The following is a 22,433-nucleotide window of genomic DNA, read 5'->3' as shown; positions in this document are numbered from 1 at the left end:
CCCAGGGGACAGACTCTTCCCAACGATGACGCATCCAGACAGTGCCGTGTCCGGCGGGCATTCAAACGCCCGCTGGGTGAACAAAGGAACCCACGAATAGCACCTGAGGGTGGGGCTCCGGTCGGGCACCCGTCTGCGCCCCCGCAGTCCCTGCGCGTTCCTGGAGGTCAGACCCTTAAAAGGAGAGACAGACGCGTGCGCACACAGCGGCATCCCAGGTCAGACGCTCTGAGAAACACGGCTCCGCAGAGTGTTTACCATCCACAAAAAGACAGTCTGTGAATCCTTTTTTTTGTCTTTCCCCATTTTCATTTCTCACCAAGAGAGTTTCCAACAGCCGTGAAGGCACAGCAGCTGGTACGGGGGGACCCTGGCCCCTCGGTCAGGTTTCACAAGCGCCCCCTGGGCGATACCCTGCCCCCGGGGAGACTGCGGGCTGGGGCCTCCTGACAGCACGTCCCCGTGCCCGTCACGCTCGCGGCCGTCAGGCTCTGGTGGCCAGGACCACGTCCACGGCGCTCCCGGTGTACACGGCACGCACGTCGGTGAAGCCGTGCATCTCCAGCAGGTGCCGGTACTCGCCCAGGCTGCGCTCCCGGCCCATGGTCTGCACCAGCATGTTCAGCGACTGCAGCAGGGCCCCCTGATTTTCGCGCTTCTCCTCGTCCAGCAGCATTTCCACCACCAGGAGACCGCCACCTGAGGGCACGAGAGGGCGGCTGGGGTGCTGACCAAGGACGCGGGGAAGGGGGCCCCGGGCTCTCACGGGCGCCAGGCTGTGGGCAGATCCTGCCAGGCTGGGGGATCAGAGGGAGACGGACAGACAGATGGAAAGACAGGGAGAGGGGGGGAGAGACGGGAAAACAGGGACAGCGTAGAGGGACAAGAGCGTAGGGAGTCACGGAGACACAAAGGGAGGGACAGGGGGAGCAGGGCAGAGGGAGAGGGAAGCGGGGGCTGGGGTGCCTGGTCCTCGGGGGCAGGCCAGGGCTCCCCGGAGGGAATGCTCCACGGTGCAAACAGGTGGGAGACTGTTATTGAAGGGGGACCCTCTGGGAGCCCACTGGGCCCAGGGGACAGGTCCCTGGGCCCCAGCCGCTTGCAGCAGCCACGACCAGCCTGGCCAGGGCCAGGAGCCGCGGGACGACGGGCAGAGAGAGGGTGTGAGAGCAAGACAGCGTGCGGCGGGGGAGGGACGGGGGGCAGGGGAGGGGGCCCCCAGACATCGCCAGGGGGCCTGGGCGATGACGCTGAGGAAGCCTCCGCTCAGCGGCTGCTGTCCAGGGGCTCAGACACTTGTCCCCGCCGTCCTCGGCTCCAAGGGTCCCCAGGAGGTCGGTGCCCTCAGCACCAGAGGGCAGGTGGCAGCCGCATACCAGATGCGAACATCGCTGAACGTCTTAAAGTGTCAACCTTGATGCATTTCTAAAAAGGAAGCTAAAATGCACCATCCCACCTGGTTTGCAGCTGCTTGAGATGCGGCTCAGCAACTGGTGCACCTGGTTGTCAGGCCAATCGTGGAGGACTCGGCAAACAATGTAGAGGTCGGCCTCCGGGTAGGTGTCGCGGAAAAAGTCGCCTGGTTTGTGCACAAAATGTAACCATCCTCTCAGGGACACAGGAACCCATCGTCCCGGAGAGGGAAATGGGGGGCACCACCTTCTGCATTGACAAGAAAAGGGAAGCTGCCTGGAGCGGGGTGAGGGTCCCCCCAAAGAGAGGTGTGCATGTGTTAACGCTGGAACCTGGGGCAGAAACTTATGGGATCAGGGTCTCTGCCGCGGCGATGACATGGAGGATCTCACAGGACCACGTCCTGGGTCAGGGTGGCCCTGCAGCCAGTGAGAGTGTCCTTCGCAGAGACACAGACCCAGAGGAAGAACCAAGCGCACACAGAGGCAGAGACCAGAGGGACGCGGCCACCAGCCCTGGGACCCGGGGAGGCCCAACGGCGGGACGAGGCGGGAAGAGCTCTCGCTGGGCCGGTGGGGGGCTCGCGGCCCCGAAACCCCCGCATCTCGGACGCCTGCTCTCCAGGACGGAGACAGGAGCAATGAATGTCTCTGGTTTTGAGGCGCCCAGTCTGTGTAGTTACTTTTGCAGCCATAGAAGGAAGCCCACATTTACTTTTCAAAAAGTTCCAATGTTGCTGTGTATGACCAACTGTTACATTCTTACTGGGCAGGATTACTGTGTCTGCACTAAACATAGAGCTGGTGTTTTTCTCTTACTCCTCAAACGATACAGTGAAATACCATGCAGCGCTGACATTGTATCACAAGTTATAAGGAAACTGCAGTAGGGTGTGCAGAGCTCCTTCAGAAACACAGGTCATCTTTTATAAATAACATAAGTGCTGAGGTTCTGGTATTGGAGGGGGACCTGGAACCCACCCCAGGGGGACAACAGCGGCAGCTGTACACACGGACGTGGGCCACAGAGACGCAGACGGCACGCACACGTGCCTGCACACGCACGGAGGCACTCACACAGGCCCACGCGGACACGTGTCCCAGGGCAGCCCAGTGCTGAGCAGATGTAAACACACAGAAGCGCTCACCCGGCACGAAGCTGACCCGCGCTGTCTCTGGTCCATCGGGTTGAAAACACTTGGCATCCTTGATGACGTCCGGGAGGTCAAACACGGTCACCTTCAGACCCGGGTACTGCCGGGCGAGCTCGTGGGCCAGGGTACCCGTGCAGCCTGCGGGTGCCACACACGCTTTACCACCTCCCCTTCCTGGTGCTTAGGAATCCCTGGGTGAGTTTACAGGGTTCGACCGAGGCCAAACCGAGCCATGATGTGGAACGTGGATGGAGGCCAGTGCTGGGAAACAGAGGCCGCCTGTGGTGGAGACCGCTAGAGCGGCATGCGGGCCCCCGGGGCTCCCAAGGAGAAGCCGACCCAGCTGAGCAAGTGAGCAGATGAGCAGGTGAACGGGGCGGGAGGAGGGGGAGGCGGGGTCCTGAGGGAACCTCAGGGCAGAGCCGCGGAGGGACCTCGCCGACGGCTCTCTGCTGTGGGAGTGCAGACAGGATGGCTGGCGCCGCAGGAGCCATGCTGGGCCACCCCGGGCAAGGCCGTGCCGTGACAATGGGGAACCGCACGGTGGGAGCTCCGGGAGCCTCTTCTGACCCCGATCCCATTACGCCCCTGGGCAGGGGGCCGCTGCTCCTCCAGCCCCCACCCTCTGTAAAAAGGGGCCAGGGTCCCGTGGAGGGCGTGAGCGGCATGAGACCAGAGGAGATGGCGTAGGGCGTCCGGGTCTCTTTCCAGTGTGGCAGCCACCGCAACGGGCCCCAAACCTCCGCTGCGGTCCTGGGCGACCCCGAGAATCTCCTAGAGGTTGGCGGTGTCTACCCCACGCCCCGTGCCCACCCGGGCCCAGCCTGGGTCCTGAGGCCGTTGGGAAAGTGAGGAACCCATTGTGCAGTCTTAGGAGCAGGGAGAGCACCGTGATGGAATTCCAGAAAAAAAATGCACGGGTTTGGAGCCTTCCCTTCCTGGCGGGGTGCACGCACCTCCCAGGTCGCAGGCGGAGGTGAACTGGGACAGGTCGAAGGCCGTGGCCACCTGGCGAGCTGCCACGTTGATGAGGCTGTGCATGGCCGCCATGAACTGCTGCCGCTTTTCCTGGCTCCCGTAGTGGAAGTCCTGAAAGAGCAGGGTCTGAGCAGACACGAGGAAGCCTGGGGGTCCTGCGCCTGGGCTGCCCCCCCGCCTGGCAGGTTTGGAGCTGGCGTCCGCCAGGGCTTCAGGGCGGGTTCCGGCCCCACGTCAACCCCAAAAGGACTTGGGAGGAATGGGAGCCGGGGGCAGAGGGGACCCAGTGCAGGAAGAGCCGGGGAACGGCGCACTCCTGTTCAATGGCATGACCTGTAGAGGAAACCGGTCACTCCATGGAACTGCTGGACCCCTCCTGAAGAGAACCCTGTTTTCGGGCCCCACCCTCCCTGGGACATCCTGGAGCTGTGACCAGCCAGCACCCCAGACCCCGTCCCTCCAGTGCCTCGCACAGGGGTGTCCCTGAGGACTCCTGGCATCTGGAGGGCAGGTGCTGGGTGGTGTCCCGAGTCTGTGTGCACCCAGGCAGCACATGGATCCAGGACCCAGGAATCCCTGCCGCAAGCCCGCGTGTGGAAGGAACGGCCCGAGGCCACCTGAAACAAATGTTTCCCCATCGTCCCGAGAACCCTGTGGAGCTGATGGGTTCCCTCACGCATGGCGAACTCCAGGTGGGAGAAGAGGGGCCAGACGAGGTCGTTGTTTCGCATGATGAAGCCATGGAGGGAGTACTCGCCGTCCGACAGCAGGTACAGGCTGGCCAGGTCCGTGTTGCTGTAACCTGAAGGGACAGGTGAGGTCCTCACAGTGACACCGGAGCCGACCTGGGCACGGGGAGCCACGGCTGAGTTCCACAAAGGGTGGACCGGACATCGCCCTCCGGACTCCCGCAAACCCTGCTCCCGGGCAGCTCCGCAGGGAGCGGGGCGCAGAGAGCCCGGTGCCGGCTCAGGCAAGAGGTTCCCCCAGAGGAGGTTCCACCTAAGGCCCGGGGACGGTCCCTGGGCCGGGCTGCCCTCTCCGGCTGGTCAAGACAACACCGGGCTACTTGTTACTGCTACCGACGCTCTGTAGACGTGGCGGGTGTCTGCAAGGGCCCAGCGTTAAGCACAGACGACTCTCGCTAATGCGGGGGGCGGGGGGGGGCCTCGCCCCATCAGCTAAAGGCTCTGAAAGCAGAGATGGGACGTTGCTGGGGGAGAAGGAATTGTGCCTCCCAAGTTCCCAGCCTATGGCACAGCCTGGTCCTTCCAATAAACGTAGTCTATGCGCTGCAGGTTCTGATTCCCTCGGGAGCCCTGGGCAATACGGGTACCGTCCTGTCTCCACCCACGCGGCATCCCTGAAGACTGTCGCGGACGACCGCCCCTACACCCTGCCTGCACACCCCCGCCTACAGAAGGAAGGGGGAGGGCCTCTAGTGGGGGTAGAGGTGACAGCGGCTGAGACCTGTACGTTTTCAGCCGGTGACTCCATGCAATGCCAGCCATCAGACGTAAGGAGTAGCTCTGTGTTCCTCCCAAGCCCTAAGTGTTCTTCCTTCTGAGACCAGGACCCGCCTGAAGAGCAGCCATGGCCAGGCCCAAAGGCAGAGACTGCTAATAGGGGGCAGGGGCGACACACCGCCCAGGACGGCTGGGAGACGCTTCCAAGGGACCGGTGGCGAACGGTCGGGAGCAGGGAGCCTTCTGTGCGGAGACTTTGTTTTGCGTAGACACGGATGTCATGCAAAGGACCAGTCTACCTCGCAGGAAGTTCTGATCTCTCCGCCTCTCATCATGAGCTCCCATACGAGTGCCCCCTGTGTGGAGGGCCGATGTGGGGGCCTGCACCAGCGCCCCGTTTCTTCCCTCAGCACAGACGCGGAGCCGCCTCTGCTGTCAGGGGAATTGGTGCCGCAGCTCTGGCTGACCTTCTCAGGGACCATCCACAGGACCCTGTCTCTGGAGACCACCCTCAACAGCTCTATTCAGTTCAGCGAAGATGTTTTCATTCATCCCTCTAATCGCTCTATGATCTCACCTGTATCCTAAGAGCGTTCCCTCCACCCACCTTCCTGTCTACCTCTCCATCCACCACCCATCCATTTATATCCTTCTCCATTCTTCCACTCATCTTATCCTCTCTCTCTGTCCATCTATCTAACTCATCTATGTATCCATGCATGCATCCACCCTCCTTCATCTCTCCAACAACCATCGTCCGTCCATTTATCTCCCTGTCCATCCTCCATCCATACACGTTACTACGTATCTATCCATCCATTCACCCCCCTTATTTGTCCATCCATCCGTCCACCCTCGTTCATCTATCCATCCCCCAAAATCCATCCATTAGACTTCCTATCCATCCTGCATCCATCCATCCCCATTCTTATCCATCTATCCATCCACTACGCATCCTTACACCTCCTGTGCACCCATCAATCCATACATCTGAACTCTGATCTACTACCTAACCCTGTATCCACCCACTATTTCTACCTATCTATCTATCCATCCATCTATCCATCTACACCTTGAACAATACATCTATCCATCTCCCTATCTAAGCATCATTCCATGTACCCATTCATCCATCGATCTCTCTATAATACCATATTGCCCTCCCTCCCTCCCTCCCTCCCTCCCTGCTGTCTGTCTGTCTGTGTACCTATCTGTCTCTCTCTGTATCTATCATCACTTTGCACCTCTGTCTCATCTGTGTACCTAAATAAACTGATGTCTGTGTCATGCACATGTAAATGTTCTATTGGTTCTGTTTCTCTGGAGCTCCTTGACTGGGCCAACCCCTCTGAGACCAGCCGACCGGAAATCATTCCCCTCACACACACACGTATGTGGGCAAACATGCATACGCATGGCCGTTCCTTTCTTCTCTCCATCCTGTGGCTCTCCCTCTGGGGAACAGCCATGCTTCCGAGGACAGAGGGACAGCCGGTCAGGTGCCCTCTGCCTTGGCCTCGAGGCCACGTTGACTCAGGGACAAGCTGCTGCCTTCTGAGAGCCGCGTCAGACCCCTCCAAGGCCCTTACCTCTCTCCGTCTTCTCCAGTAAGCCAAAGGCCGCGCAGACATCCAGCAGCTGTCCAGTGCCGTGCTCAGAGGCATCGATCTTCCTGGCAATTTCCAAGGCACTCAGGGGGGCTTCGTCTCTGAGTGAATCGAACACCTTCATCTTGCAGGCCGTGAACAGGGCCTGTGCGCAAGCAGGTCCAATGAGACCCGGTCCGTAGCTTATGAAGCCCTGTTCCCTCCCACAACACCCAGAGATGGCCCTCGACACTGGCCAGGTCATGCCGGGCATCACCAGGACTCTCTTCCCCAGAGAAGAGAGGGTTCAGGCACCAGCTGGGAGCAGTCCCACACAGGTGCAGGCAAGGGGCTGCTTCATGAGCAGAGAGATTGTCCCATGGGACCAAACCCTTGCGGTGCTGCTGTGGACTGAACTGTGGCCGCCAAGAACCATAAGTTGAAGCCCTAAGCCCAGGAGCTCAGAAGGGACTGTGTTTGGGGACAGGTCCGTTCATTTCCAGGGCCAGCACTTCCCTTTGATGCTCAGGACACAGGCCCCCATGGCACCTCAGGAACTGTCCCTTGACGTCTCATCTGGCCAGGCAAAACTCTCAGTGACAGATGCTTAATTTTTATGAATGGGAGGATGCTGAGCTGAATGGACAATGAATGACTAGGGTTGGCCAGGGATAGGCACCTACACTCTGAGAGTTCCTGCAGCGTCCCTGCTTGGTCAGTAGGTGGAGCCAGAGGGAGGCCTTGGGGACGAGAGGACGTAGTAGGCGAGTGGGCACATAGGTGAGTAGGGAGCTCGATAGTTGATAGATGAACGGAGAAATGGTGGTTGCTTAGACAGGTACTAGAAGATTGATACATAGGCAAATAGGTGTGAGAGGTGCACGCATGGGTGGATGGATGAGTAGATGGATTGATGGACACATGGAAGGATAGAAGGACGGATCAATGGATGGATAGATGCAGAGACGGACGGAAGGCTCCTAGGAGGATCAGAAAAGGAATGTACGGGGGGAAGGAAGGGTGGGTGGACACATGGATCCGTGGACGGATGGATGGATGGACGGAGAGTGGGTAGCAGGATGGAAGTATGCATGAGTGGAGGAGTGGACGAATAGATGGATATATGTTTGGGTAGGTTGAAGGAAAGCAGGACGGATGGGAGGAAGGAAAGATGGATGGATGGGTGGGTGTACGGAAGTGTGGATGGAGGGCTGGAAGAATTGATGGATACATAGAAGGAAGGGAGAAGGATGACTCCATGGTTGGAGAGATGGATGGGCGGGTGGGTGGATGGATAGAGGGATGGAAGGGTGCGTGGAGGCACGGAGGGAAGGATGGGTGGGGAGAAGATGGAAGGACACGTGGAAGGAGGGAAGGGGGAGGCAGGGAAGGAAAGAAGGATAGACGGACACGGTGGACGGATGGAAAGGTATGGTAGGTAGGTGGGTGGATGGGCAAGTGAACAGATGATCGATAGCGGACAGATTGACGAGGGACAGGAGACAGCTGCTGGAACCACAGCTAATGGAACACGTGACAGTCACACGTGCTGCTGAAGCACTGCATGCATTCCACCTTTTAGGCGAATGAGAGAATGCGTGGTCAACTCAGGATCGCCCCCTCTCTCTCTTCCGACTACAGTCTCCAATGATGACGAGGACACAGGAGTGGAGGAGGGGCGGCGTGTGGGAGGGGGCAGGCCCGACTCCCCCAGCCTGAGCCCTCCCCCCCAGCACCCTCGCTGCCCAGGAGGCGCTGCTGTCCTCCCCACAGAGCTCCAGGTACAGGAGAACCACCACCCTTCTCGACGCCCCCGGGAGCCTGGAGCTGGAGCAGCCGCTGGACAGCTGGCTTTGTAGGCCGGGGGAGCCCAGGGCCGCAGCGACAGGGCCGTTGGCTGAGGACAGGCACCCAGAGCAGCTCGCGGTGCGCCCCTCCTCTCCGGACAGAGGGGGCGAGGGATGGGTGGACCTGCGCCTGACATGTTCCACACTCTGGCTCGGGGCCTGGCCGCTCCGGGGAAGTGTCTGGGAGTGAGACACTCTCTGACTGGGCTGCTGAGGCCTCAGGGACTGAGGGCACAGGCTGAGCTGCTCTTCCCTGAGGGCACCGGGTGACCCGGTGCTCCCATCTACCTGCCACCTGGCCCGTGGGGTGGAGGCGGCCCCAAGGCCGCTGCTCCATAGGCACCCCAGCCTCACCTCTCTGGACAGGGATGGGGAGAGCCCGGGGAGGGAGCGGGGCTCCGGGACACCTGGGTCTCAGGTGAGCGGTCTCCTGGCCAGGCAGAGAACGAATCGGGCGTGGTTTTAGCCCCCCGTTTGGGGCCCTCGGTCACGGCCACCCCCGGACCCTCATCACGGTACCTTGGAGGCTTTGAAGCCATTTATCAGTTGCAGAAGGCCCATCGGCGGCAGGCTCTCCACCGTGGGGTTAGGATCTCTGTCCTTTGTGTTCTTCATGCCCGGAGGCTGTGGTGGGCCGCCGCCCACCCGAGCGCCACACTGGCTGGACCCGTCGCTCTCCACGTCGCTGAGGTTCTCAAAGGTGTCCACAGAGGGGATGGAGTCGTGCTTGACCCGCTGCACGTCCTCAGGGCGTGGCGGGCAGTACAGCTTGGCCAGCTCCTTGCAGAAGCGGTTGAGAGGGAAGCCCACGACGTTGAAGAAGTCCCCGTGGATGTGCTCCACCAGCATCGCGCCCAGGGCCTGGATGCCGTACCCTCCGGCTTTGTCCCTGAGGCGGGGGTCGGGGCGGGGGATCAGAGAGAACGGGAGGGGAGAGCGTGAGTGGTCAGAGGGCTCGTCGGAGGTGCTCCGGACAAGGCCTTCGAGGGAACCCATCGGAGCTGCCAGAGGCTGAGCCCAGGGGGCTGCTCCCTGGCATCCGGGCCCCACACGGCACGCAGAGCCCTTCTCGGGGGTCTGGGCCCAGGTCTCCTGGCATCTGTGCCGAAACCCTTGTAGGGGGGCAGACGGGTCCTGGAGGCCCCTCGTCCACCCTGACTGAGCTCCCCTGCACCTCTCTGTCCCCAGGCTCGGTTCCAAGACAGGCAAGGACCCTTGTGTTTAGGGCACAAAGACCCTCCCTGCCTGAGCCGCAGGTCACAGAGGGCCCCCAGGTGCCATTCCTGCGGCCCGCGGCCCCGGACAGAGAGCAGGGCGATGGCCTCCGTCCAGAGCCCGAGCCGCGGGAGCGCCATGCAGACCCCCAGCCCGGCTCCCTCGCGGGGACGCGGCGCACGCGCTCACAGGGGCTCCCCGCTGTGGATGTACTCCCACAGCAGCTCCTCCGACAGCTGCGAGAACCGCACCCGCGTCTCCTCGTGGAACTCCGAGACGTCAGCGTCCAGCCGGCCGTCTGCAAGGACAGAGCCGCCTGAGTGCGCGCCGCTTCCGCGTCCCCGCGTGCGCGCAGCCGCCTCCGGGCACCGCGCACGGGGGCGCTCCGAGGTATCCCCAGCACCTTCCGGTCTCCCCGCCTTCCCGCGCGGTGTGCAAGGGAATCGGGAGGACACTTGAGCTGCGCCCTTGGGGGCGGGTCACCGAGAGTCCGCCGTCCCGCTGTGACGGTTGGGCCGAGGCACAAGTGCGGAGGTACCTTTGCAGGAGCAGCGGACGATGGCCACGCCCGTGAACACGCTGTGTTCCTTCCCGTTCAGCCTGCAACACAGCACACAGCTGTGAGCGACGCGCGTCCAGCGGGAGCCGATCAGATCCCACGGACGGGGAGACGCCCCACGCACAGGGCCGGACTTTGCCCCCCAGGGCCAGTTGGCCTTTGCACCGTGGCCCGGCCAGCATATCCTTGAGCATGTCCCTCCCGGAGAGACACAGGCTGGGGACGGCACGTGCGCGGTTCCTGTTCTCAGAGCGGGGGTTTGGGGGGGGGGGGAAGCCATGCATGTCGCTTTTAGGACCCAGTGTCCAGGTCACCGGCAGCGCACGGACCCCGGGAGCCGCGGGCTGCACAGGGAAGAGCCAGGCAGCCTGCCTGCCCCCTGGATCCTGTGAGGGTCTGCCCGCTGTCCAGGGGTAGAGGGATACGCCGGCCCTCCGGCCGCGCACGGGGGACCCAGGCCCAGCGCCCCCGCCCCGACCTGCGGGGCACTGGGGAAGCCGACGGAGGGAGGGGGCCCCGGGCTGGGCGGCTCCGCAGCAAGCGGACGACCGGCCAGAGATGGAGGTCGCGGTCGGGGGCAGATGGGCCGGAGCCCCGCTTGGGCGAAATGAGCAGAGCTCACGTGCAAGGGCGCTGCTGCATCCGCTGCTCTGACCCTGAGAGTGACCGGGGAGGCCCTGGGTGACCTCGCAAGGACGGAGCCCCTTGCCCCCGAGGCGGGCCGTCGGCACCCACCTGGACAGCATGCGGTAGGCGTCCGGCTTGTCCACCGGCTTCTCCAGGATCTCCCCCTCGGCCACCTGCAGGGAAACAGGGAGAGAGGCCCGTGTCCACCCCCAGCCGGCCCGCCCACGATGCCCTGGGCACGCCGTCCACTCTTTCTTAGATTTCGAGGTCAGAGTCACTGGCAAAAAAGCTCAGAATGAACTGTCCCTGGCATTTCCTGCCTTGGCCTGATCATGCTGTTCTTCCGCCCTTTCATTCCAGAACATCGTGTTCTCCCCAAAGTGCCCCTGGCGTGGCCAGGGGCAGTCAGTCTCCGCCTCGGCCACAGCTCCTGTCAAAGAAGAGCGGACTTCTCCTCTCTGTGGATTTTCCTGGTTCGCTGTTTCTTATGAACAGAATCAGACACTGTGAGCCCGTGACTCTGCCTTCTCTCGCGTGTGTTCAAGGGGCACCCACGTGGCAGCCTGAGCCCGAGCCTCCCTCCTGTTCCCGGCTGTGTAATATTCCACTCTGTGGATACATGCTCTTCTGCTCACCTATTTGTCTGTTATGGGCAATGGACCTTTTCTGCACCCATTTGATTGTAAATAGTGCGGTACGTCAACATGCGTGTACCGCACGTGGTTGGAACACATTCTGAATCCTTTGGCATCTGTAGCTAACAGAGCGTGTATCAGTCAGCATGGGCTACCATCCATGTCTGCCGTCGGGGCGGCTAAAACGACACACGTCTATGCTAAACACAAAAACAGCCCCCCGTGTCCCCTACACCTCAAAGTCTGCCCTGTTTACACCACGAGATTTAGGAAAATCTCCCGTTGGTTTTTGACTGAAATCTGAAGCAGGCATGTGCCGGGTGGGGCTGGGTGTGCGTCACAGGTGTCCAGGAGGTACGATGATGGAAGGTCACCAGATGGAGGTTGTGCTTGGTTTGCTAGGAGGCGGTGAGTGACTGACGCATTTCAGAGTCGGGCGGCATCAGGGAAAGCACGTCTTGTCCCTCCGGGCCCGGAATAAAAGGGCATGGGACAGGCAGCACAGGTGAGTGCATTTTTAAAAAAATCCCATGACATTTTCCAATTCATATGCTCTGAATGTGACACTTTCCTATTAAAACGTGAGCGCCCATCGTGGTACACAAGTCTCCGTGCCCCAATCCCTCCTGTGCTGGACTGTGTCCCCCCAGAAGGTATGTCCCTGTCCTACCTAACCGCGGCCCTGTGCACCGGTCAGTGTTTGGAAATGGGTTTCCTCACATGTAATGAAATTTAAGATGAGGTTCTACTGGTGCCTGGTGTCCAGGGTGACTGGTGTCCTTAAAGGAGGGAAGTCTGGGCACAGCTGTACTGCCATAGACCGAGAAGCCACGGGAACACGGAGCCGGAGAGGGGGAGGTGCAGCCAGGGGCGTGGAGGGAGGCCCGGGGCCGACGCACCCCCACCCCCGAATCCCCCTGAGTCAGTCCCCCGGGACGCGCCAGCCAGGCTGCACGCCTGACATGGGACTCACCACGACAGTGTCCGCGCCAATGACGATGTCGGGCGTCCGCAGGTCTTTCTGCAGGAAATGCAAACCCGGCTTCAGAAACGACGCATGTTGTGTTGGCTCTATGGCATCAGCCGCACTGGTGGAGCCAGGCTTCCCTCAGGGGCAAGGCCCTGTGTCCTCTCCTCCTTGGCAGGGACAGGGCTGTGTCCCGGACGCGCTCACCGCAGCATGTGTGCCGCCCCGGCCTTGGGGTGCGCTTGCAGGTGAACCTTCGCTGCCGAAAACCAATCACTCCACATTCCTTTCTGTAACCACCACTTACAGTGCTAACTACCGTGCAATTATTGTACCGTTTGCCATAGGATATTATTGTAACACACACTGAAAAGCTACATCAGTTCTATACTGTGAAAGCATCGTATTAAGTATCATTGGATACTGTGTAGCAAAACCTCGTCATAGGTACATGACATTAAAATCAATGATATTGTTATATTAATTTGAAAGCATTATTACATAGCAACAAAGTAACTCAGAAGCTATGCAATAGAAATGATACGATTAGCTACATTATGTTATAAAGTAACACGTGGTAACAGATGAGCTGCTCTCATTCTGTATTGTAAATGATACTGTTGTGCTAATTATGATAGTGTATTGTATAGAAATAAATAGAAAAGCTATCCTAATTCTCTGCTGACAAGCTGTATTACATACATGTTACATGAGAATAAAAGTACACTACAGGCCACACTCAGTAATCAGTAAGCTGCGCTAACTGCACAGTGTAAAGGGCATTTAAAGTAACATGTCTATTGAAAACCTGACCACCCCCCAGGGCCCCCGCGGTGCCCGAGAGCCCAAGGTGACAGAGCACAGCCCTTGCCTGGTGCATCCGTGCGGCCACCTCCAGGGCCTTCTGCTTGGCTGTTTCCATGGCATATGCATAAGCGGTGGGGAACGCGGCTTTCCTGAGCGTCTCCTTGAACCTGGAAGGAACCACCTCGAACCGCAGACCCTGCCACGGGACAAGAGGGGCTGTGAGGGTGTGAAGAACGCGGGGCACCCAGCAGAGTGGGTCAGGGTCCCAGTCCGCGTGGGCCCTCAGTCCCTCTGCCTGACATCTGCACTTTCACCCAGAGCCATGTGTCAGGTGGCCGGGCTGGGAGGCCTCAAGGGAACACTTCTGCACAGGCTGGTCACACATAGGTCCTGGGGCAGCGTTGGCCGATGGGGCAGGGCACACAGATCCCCGGGGCTCCCAGGACGTCCCTCGGCCTGGTTTCTCACCCCCACAGGGGTCAAGCAAGTGAAAACACACGGCCCGCAGGACATCCAAGGAAGGAAAAAGCTGTGTGGGGGGAAATGGGGCTTCTTCAAGTGGGTCCCTAAATCAGAGTTAGCAAGAGGGTCCCTGAAGGATGCTGGGTGTATACTTGGCCACCGGGGCGTCCGCGATGTGAGCCCAGAGGGTTAGCGGCCCCTCGGCCGCCCCGCAGAGCACCCAGGTGGCTCTGCCCCTCCCCCTCCCCCAGTCTCAGGGCAGAGGCCCTTGGGGCGCTGGCCTGGCTTGGCCTGCAGCCTCAGCCCGGCCACAGGACGCCAGGTGACATGTCCTGGCCTGAAGACCCTGACCGCCGATCGCATCGACTCGGGCTTCCCCCGGCCCACACACCTGGCCCGGGGCCACCGGGAGCCGCCCGCAGACCCCAGCCCCGGTCCGTACAGCCGCGGTGTCTAGGTCTCGGCCGGCAGACCTGCAGGACCCTGGACGTCTCACTTTGTCGCTGGCCCCCAGGGTGCCGACCAGACCCCGTCCCCGGGCCAGGGTCACTGAGACGCCTGCAGTCGGTAGGCCGGGGTCACCAGGCCCCAGGGCCACCGAGCTCCCCGATCACTAGCCCCCAACGCGCCCCGGAAACCTGACCCGGGCCCATCCCGGCCATTCACCGCATTGGTCAGGATATCCTGGCGGCGCGGGGAGGCGCTGGCCAGCACCACGCGCCTCTCCAGCAGCTGCCGAATCACCGGGTACAAGACCATCGAGCCCGCTTTCGCCCCCAGCTTCCTAAATCCGGAACTCGGGCCGCTACCGAGCAGGACACGCCAGCGGATCTGAAGTCCCTCCCGGCCCCCGGCCCCGCCCACTCCGCCGGAGCTCCGCCCCGAAGAGCCCCGCGCTTCCGGTCCTGAGCTGCGCGGCCTCGGAGCCGGCCCCGCCCATCGCCGCAAGTCCAAGAAGTTCCAACGGCCGCAGGCTTAGGTACAAGGCCCCGCCCACGCCCCGCCGGAGACCCCGCCCCGCTGCAAACAAGGCCCCTTCCTGGGCCCGGCTCCGAGTGAGACCCCGCCCCCACGAGCTCTGCCCATGCCCTGCAGCGAATGGAGCGCCTCCGCCAACAAGCCCCGCCCTCGCCCCGCCCCGCCCCCTCTGGTCTCGTTCTTCGGCAGCTGGGCGAGTGCGGGCGCTGCTGGACTTGCAGGGGCCGCACCTCGCGGGGTACCTTGTGAGCCGTGTATGGGGGCGCGGAGATCGGGGTCCCATGGGCGCAGAGAGACGCGGAGATGGGGATGCTCGTGGGCGCCGTGGGGCGCGCGGAGACCGGGGAAGACCCTCTCCAGGTGCCCTGGGGATCGATCCTGGGTGGATAGACGGGCACCGTCGCTGGCGCCGCGGCGGTTCCGCAGCCTCCGCACCTGGGCCTCCTGGGCCCGTGGACTGCGGAGGGGGCGGTGCGGGAGGCGGGGGCTGCCGGGCGTCCGTGCACTAGATGGCAGCACCTGCCCTCCAAGTTGTCACCAGGAACCCTGTCTTCAGACGTCGCCGCCCGTTCGCTGGGGACAGAATCCCAGTCCTCGGAGAATGAGGCTTCGAGGGATGGCGAGAGGACCAGGGAGACGGAAGAGAGAGACAGAGACACCGATAAATAGAGATATTCACGCCGTACAGATAGATCATAAACTGAAGGATAGTGACAGACAAATGGAATGGGAATGGGGCATAATGGTAGATATTCATGATAAAGAGATACCCGAATCCTGATAGAGGGAAGGGCAGATGGCGCAGGCACACGACGCAAACCCTGACAGACCTGGTCCGCTGAGGCCAGTCTCAACCCCCAGGACCCCACGGACCCCTCTGAGCAACGCCCCCCAGCGGTGGCCCCCGCCAGCCCGTTTCTCTCAATCCGGGGCCGGTTCCCACCTGGCTTCCAGGGCTCTGCCCACGTATGTGGGGGTCAATCCTCCATGGCGGAGGTTCCGTCCTCTCTCAAATGTTAGAAACGGTAATAGATTATCATCCAATGTATTATTGGCATTCATTATCTTTTATCAGTGATACTTCATTCTCAGGAACTCCTCCATCATCAGCCTTATGGATCGGTAATATCTAATACGAGCTGTCCTGCGTCAGGCATTGGGGGGCCTAAAGCTTGGTCCAATTGTGGGTGACGCCTCCCTCGGGGTCTCGCAAGGCCGTCGGCAAAGGTCAGGGTGAAGGGTAAGCACCAGTTCGGAGTTGCCCACAGGGACAGCGTCCAGGGGCCCCTCCTGGGCAACGGACTTTGCAGAGGCCCCTCTCGTTCCCAGGGCCCTTGGAGGGTCCCGTCGGAGGCCTCGTCATTTTTCTTTCCGTCCGGGCTCCCTTCTTTCCCGGGACTGCGGAGAAGGATCGCCGCCCTCTTTGCGAGAGCAACGCGACCCCAGAGGAAGGATCAGGACGGCGAGAGGGAAACGGTGGGTGGGCCGGGGAGCCTGCAGTGAGGGCGTGAGGGAGGCATCACACACCCACCCCGGGCGCCCCAGACCTGGGCGGGGTCAGGTTCCAATCCTGCCTTTGACACTCCCTCCCTCGGGGACCCGGGGGGAGGGCGGCTGTCCCTCCCTTCCTATGCCCCCGTGGGCTCCTCTGAAGAATGGGCCCGATACTCACCCTCTTGTCACGGGATAAAGGGGGCCATCCGTGGGAAAAGCTGCACGCACCCCATTATCTAGGTCCTACCATCGTTCCCCATTTTGGGGGGACCTATTTGGGGGTTCCTTATGCATGTCGTCTTCCGCAACAAACCCCTTCCCGAGCCTTCACTTTTGGTTATTTCTACAGCACACGTATTCTCATAGCACAAACGAATTTTTTTTTTTTTTTTAATGACTGAGACATCCAAAGACAGATTAGAAAATACAGTTGTACAAAGCTGGGGTCAAAGTTTGGCGCTTCCGAACAGGCCGTCAGAACGAGGACCTACCCCTGTGGTGTCAGCCTGAGGACAGCGTCTTCAAGGCTCAGAACGCCTCGGACCGCCTTTGTCCTCTGTCCTCGGCCGGCAGAGGACGGGAGGCCACAGCCAGGTTCGTGGCCGAACGCGACCGCAGAGAGGCTCCTGGTGCCGTGGCCCTTCCAGCCGATCGCTGCAGATGTTTCCGTAGGATCCTGGGTGGAGGCTCAGCTCCAATTCGGGCAAACGGAGGGCAAGGTTGACGCTGTCTGCAGCTTCTCCTAGAAAAACCGCTGCCGCCGTCGCGGAATCGAGGTTCCAGCAGCCCGATCGTGCCAGGCAGGTTCCCACAGCACAGCACAGAGAGACGAACCCCCAAAAGCATCACGGAGATAAGAAGCCCGCAGGAGCCGCCAGCAACACACGTGTCCTGGAAGCCAGTCACAAAAGGACAAGTACGGCACGATTTCCCCTCACAGCAGGTCCCTTGAGAGGTCAGGTCCCAGGGACGGGACGCAGACAGTGGGGTCTGGAGGCCGGGGACGCAGGCAGGCACTGAGCGTTTCGGGGGACACAGCTTCCTTTTGGGGCGACGAGCAAGTTCTGGAGAGGCTGCCCAAGGCTGCGACAGTGCTTCATGCCACTGAGCAGCGCCCCGCCACGAGGCTAAGATGGCACAGCTGCTGTTGTGGGTGTTTGACCCCAACTCAAAGACCTTGGAAGGCGATGTAAAAACACAACCGACACACGCTGCTGCCTGGAGCACGCTGGCTTTGTCCACGCACAGCCGCTCGGAACGGACGCAGGTTCCAGCTTTTACCCAGCCTCCTGGTGTCCCGCGGGGTCTCCGTCGGGTGTTTTCCCATCCACCACATTTATGTGGGTTTTTCCTTTTGCAGGACAGAACCAGAGCACGAAACCCCACGTCCCTTCCACCCACGTTCAACCTTGTTCCGTGAGCCACACTCCACGGTGTGTCTTCCAAGTCCCGCAAGGATGCATGGAAGCAAAAAGGCACGCGTGTGCCTCCGTGTGAGGCGTGGATATATGTCCCCCTGCCTGTTTGCATGGACAGCATTGGGCATTGGTGTGAGGCGGCTTGTACTTTTTCTCAATTTTTAAAACCCCCCCACCTGAGGACACGCTTCATGATTTCAGAGAGAGGAAGACACGGCAACAGGAGAGACAAGCGTCGCCGCGGGTCCTCCCACCGGGCCCTGCCTGGCGTCCACCCCGCAGGTCAGGCATGTCCCCTGACCAGGAGGCGAGCCCGCGACCGTTCTGGACGACGCTCCAACCAAAGGAACCTCCCGGCCACGGCTGCTCTGTCGTTGAAAGCAGACGTTAAACATCACCGCAGGCTGCCCTTGAATGTTGGCAAACGCACCTTGAAGAGACGAGGACTTTTTTTTTTTTTAACAAAGCCGTCGCCACGGCCCCCAACCCCGCAGTCCTTGCCCTCCCTGCTCTGCCCCGTCGCTGCGGCCCCTCGGGTCCCCGCCGTGGCGGGCGCAGAAGCGAGCTGATGCTGCCGTGGACGGCGGGCCTTGTCGCGGCAGGTCCCGCAGGCAGGCTGGAGGGGGGCGTGCGGGCTCCCCCGGGAGGTGGCGGGTCAGAGAGCGGCGCGTTCACCTCCGCGCGGGGAGAAACCCGGAGCGCCACCGGCGTCTCCCGGCTCCCAGGGCTGCCTCTGTCCCCGAGAGCACGGTCGGACCGCCACGGCTTCCGTTCCGTGGACGTGCACGCGGCCTTCCGTCGTCCTGGAGGCTGCGCCGGCGCGCAGGGGAGCAGCGGGGCGGGGGGTGGCGAGCCTTTCCGGGAAAACACACACACGCTGTCACCAGACGCCTGAGCATGGAGCGGGGCCAGCCTTGCGTCTCTGGTGACAGGACCAACTCCGAGGGACAGGGGGCCTGTCCCCCGAAGCCGCAGCATCTCGACGGAGAGTCGCCGACCCTGTGTGCGCTCCCTGGGACTTCGGCAGCATCGGGGCGGGGGGGTGGGCAGGAGGGGGCGGCGGGCGTCGGCAGCCCACGGCAGCCAAGGGGCTGCAAAACCAAACCACGGTAGCAGTCTCGCCGATGAAGCCCTGGCGTGCGTCTGCCTGCCTGGGTCCGTGGAAGCCGCAGGCCGCGGCGCCCTGACGCCCTGACGCCCTGTCGGGGGACGTCACGGCCCAGCGAGGCGTCCTCCGCCCTGTGGCTGGCGGCCTCTCCCAGGTGACACAACCGTTCCATTCTGCGCAGGCGGTTTGAGGTTTCTCACTGGTTTTGTTTTAACACCCGCCGTGTGAGTATCCCGCCCGGAACGCGGCGGGTGCCTCTGGCCGGCTCGCGGTCTGCGACCCGGCTGTGGCCGCGTGGACAGGGTTGGGGCCCCCGCCTGGATGAGGGGCGCCGCCGCCGCCCGCCGAGGGACACTCTGGCTCAGGCGCGTCTCAGGCCGTCCTGCCGGGCCGTCCGCGGGGGCGGGAACGGCCGGCCCACGCGCGGGGCTGGGCGGCCGAGGCGCTCGGGCAGCGTCCGCTGCGGGGCGTCCCAGAGGCCAGCGATCCCGCAAGTGACAGCCTGGGGGTCCGGCGCTGAGGGGACCCCGAGACCGCGTCCCGGTCCCAAAGGCACGCGCGCCCCCTGCGTGGGCCTGTGTCCCCAAAAGGCCAAGGCGCCACGTGGCTGGATTCCAGCGCCACACACCGGCGGGCGCCCGGCGCCCCCGCAGGGCGGGTCGCAGGGTCCACAGTTGTCACAGAGCAGGTGACAGGCAGGCCCAGAATGTGAAACCAGCAGCGGGTTTTTCCCTCCGGGCCCGCTCCCTGCTCCGAGCCGCTGTCTGGGTGACGGCCCCCCACGGGCCCCGTGGAGCCTTCACCGGGCTCACGAGCGCCGCCCCCCGCCGCCTGTCCTGTCGAGGGCTCGGGTCCCGGAAGCACAGTCCCCAGGAAGCCAGCACGGGGCACGGGGGGCCCCCACCGCCCGCCCACGGCCAGCGCTTCCTTTGGCCGGAGTCCTGGCCACAGGCTTCTAGAGCGGCCTCAGCGCGGCCCTGTGCTGGCGCGGCCGCAACACATGACCCACAGTTCATTGTCTCCGCCCTGGAGGCCAAGCACTTGAGATCGGGGGCCGCGCGCCCTCCCCGGGCTCCAGGGCAGGCCCTCCCCACCGCTCCCCACTCCGGGGGCCCCGGCGTCCCTGGGCGGGGGGCCACGTCCCTCCCTCCCTGCCTCCGTCTCCGCGGGGCGTCTCCTCGGGCTCTGCGTCTCCTCTTCTGTGTCTCCTCAGGACACTGTCACTGGATGGAGGGGCGTCCTCACCCAGCCGGTCGCACCCTGAGGTCCTGGGGGGACAGTGTCCACCGCAGCCTAGTGGTGTCTGTTTCCTTGCACAGCAGCGGCAGCGGGGGCTGGGTCGCATGGTCCCCACTGGCCTCCCGGGCCCCCAGCGGGGAGGCCGCCCGCCCTGCCCACGTCCCACCCTCTGGGCCTCGCAACCCGGCCACCCCACGGCTCCTCCCAGCTCTGGCCTCGCAGCGGGCTTGGGGCCGTCCCCCCCTCGTGCGTTCCTGCGATGCGCCAAGTGCCAGACCTTCGCTGCGTCCCGCAAGTCCCCGGCGGCGGAGGATCTGCGGTTCGGCTGCACAGGCCCGGGACGGAGGCTCCTCGTGGTCCCCAGCAGCCCGGGTCTCGGGCGGGTTCAGGTCCGTCCTGGCGCAGGGAGCCCCGCGGGGCCCCCCCAGAATCCCATGGGTCAGACTGGCAGCGCGTTCACAGAGAAACCGCCTCGAGGCTGGGGGCCCGGCCAGGCCCTGGGCTGTCGGCCCGGTGAAAGGAACCCTCGAGGGACGCCGCACCCCCCGAGTCCTGGGGTGCACAGCGTCGCTGGGACCCTCATGTCCTTACAGAGTCCCACTCAGCCGTGGGAGGCCTGACCCGCAGAGGCGGCTGGTGCTCCTGCCCGTGAGTGACGCTGCGGTAGGACATCAGCCCAGACGGCTGCGAAGGCGCCGCGGTCCGCGCGGGGGACGAGAGGCCCCGTGCACACGCGGAGCGTCCGAGCCCAGCGGGCGGCGGGCTGCATCCCGGCCCCGAGCAACCGCGGTGTAAGGTGCACAATGTCCGGGGCCCGTCGGACGGGGGCAGCGGAGGGTCCCAGGCTGGAGAGACATGGACAGGGACGCGGGGCGGGGGGCCCGGCCGCGCCTCCGGGGCCGGCGGGGATGCAGCGGGGCGCGGAGCACCCCCGAGGGGCCGGGCTAGGCCGCCACCCTCAGGAGTGGGAAGAAGTCCGCCCCGCATGCTCCGAAAAAACAAAACCTGGTGTCCTTCGGTCCCGCTGCTCTGCCCGCGGGCTGGGGAGGGAGCCCCCGCCGGCGGACCCTTCCCCGTGGCTGCGGGATGGAGGCGGCCGCGCCCGGGTGGAGAAAGAGACCGCCCCGCCGCCCCCGGCCCCCGCCCCCCGGGGTTGCGCAGCTCAGAACACGCTCTGCTGCTGCTGGAGGAAGGGCCGGGTGGCCCCCGCCTCGGGCCCGTCGCCGGGCGTGGTGGACAGCGTCCGGGCGGAGAAGAGGCTGTCGCGGCGCAGGTCCGAGGGGCAGGGCGTCTGCGGCCGGGTGCACAGGTAGCCGCGCAGCCGCTGCTGGAACTCCTTGGAGGCGAAGTAGTAGACGAAGGGGTCCAGGCAGTTGTTGAGGCAGCTGAGGCAGAGCGTGAGCTTGTAGACGTGGTAGTAGCTGGTCCCCAGGAAGAGGCGGGCCACCATGTGGGCGAGCAGCACGAAGTTGTTGGGCGCGAAGCAGGTGACGAAGGCCAGCAGCACCACCGCCGCCAGCCCCACGGCGCGGCGCCGGCGCGCCCGGTCGTGCGGGTCGGGGGTGCGCAGCAGCTTCAGGATGGTGGCCGTGTAGCAGGCCACGGTGACCAGGAAGGGGATGAGGAAGAGGATGATGAAGAGCGTGAAGAGGAAGATGGCCCACATGGCCACGCTGGGGAGCATCGTGGACTTGAGGACGTCGAAGCAGGTGACGATGCCCAAGTCCTCCACGGCGTAGGTGAGGTCGGTGCGCGCCAGCGGGGACAGGGCGCCCAGCAGCAGCGCCCACATGCCCACGCAGGCGGCCACGGCGTAGCGCCGCCGCCGCCAGCGTTTGGAGAGCAGCGGGTACACGACGCCCAGGAAGCGGTCCACGCTGATGCAGGTCATGGTGAGGATGGACGAGTACATGTTGGAGTAGAAGACCAGGGTGACGACCGTGCACAGGTGCGTCCCGAACACCCAGTGGTTCCCGTTGCAGTGGTAGGCGATCTGGAAGGGCAGCACCGCGGCCAGCGTGAGGTCCGTGATGCTCAGGTTGATCATGAAGATGATGGATGGGGACTTGGGCCCGATGTGGCGGCAGAGCACCCACAGCGAGAAGAAGTTGCCGGGGATGCTGACCGCCGCCACCAGGGAGTACACCGCCGGCAGGACCACCGCGATGGCCGGGTTGCGCAGCATCAGGATAGTGGCGTTGTCGGGGCGTGTCATGTTGATATCCATGGTGCCGGGGCGCCCGGCGTGGGCGCGGGGACGTTCTGAAAGGCAGAGGGCACAGGGGTGAGCGGGGCACAGAAGGGGTCTCGGTGACAAGGGGGCGACGTGCTCCAGGATGAACGCACACGCGGAAGAGGGTCGCTCGGGACCCACGGTGCACACAGCTCTGGCTCCCTCCCCCACTCCCCTCCCTCCTCCTCCTCTCGGGGAGCCGGCGTCTCATCCTCTGTGTGAGGGCCAGAGGACATGGGGCAATTCCT

At 63.1% G+C, this 22,433-nt stretch overlaps 2 protein-coding genes across 3 annotated transcripts; both read right to left on the bottom strand.

The window, feature by feature from the left end:
• Positions 1 to 286: 286 nt before the first annotated feature.
• ASMTL (acetylserotonin O-methyltransferase like) lies at positions 287 to 14,576 on the bottom strand. Of its 2 annotated transcripts, none has more exons than XM_054585021.1 (13): positions 14,382 to 14,576; positions 13,318 to 13,449; positions 12,453 to 12,500; positions 10,953 to 11,017; positions 10,197 to 10,258; positions 9,848 to 9,956; positions 8,963 to 9,332; positions 6,600 to 6,762; positions 4,162 to 4,346; positions 3,523 to 3,655; positions 2,561 to 2,704; positions 1,457 to 1,579; positions 287 to 699 (listed from the first exon to the last, which is right to left on the bottom strand). In XM_054585021.1, exons 1-13 carry the CDS (start codon positions 14,472 to 14,474, stop codon positions 485 to 487), a joined length of 1,842 nt encoding a protein of 613 aa, XP_054440996.1. In that variant the 5' UTR covers positions 14,475 to 14,576; the 3' UTR covers positions 287 to 484. The 2 variants fall into 2 exon arrangements, with proteins under 2 accessions (XP_054440996.1, XP_054440997.1); XM_054585022.1 differs by having other exon boundaries at positions 13,339 to 13,449.
• A 6,538-nt stretch (positions 14,577 to 21,114) lies between these two features.
• On the bottom strand, positions 21,115 to 22,182 carry P2RY8 (P2Y receptor family member 8). The gene has a single exon (XM_054585040.1). The coding sequence runs from the start codon at positions 22,177 to 22,179 to the stop codon at positions 21,115 to 21,117; it is 1,065 nt and encodes a 354-aa protein (XP_054441015.1). The 5' UTR covers positions 22,180 to 22,182.
• Positions 22,183 to 22,433: the final 251 nt, after the last annotated feature.

This window comes from Pteronotus mesoamericanus, unplaced genomic scaffold (assembly GCF_021234165.1).
Source record: "Pteronotus mesoamericanus isolate MK-2021 breed Mesoamerican mustached bat unplaced genomic scaffold, CSHL_Meso_final contig_80, whole genome shotgun sequence".
NCBI lineage: Eukaryota > Metazoa > Chordata > Mammalia > Chiroptera > Mormoopidae > Pteronotus > Pteronotus mesoamericanus.
Note: the sequence above shows the minus strand (reverse complement) of the source record. Positions and strands in the feature narration are given on the sequence as shown.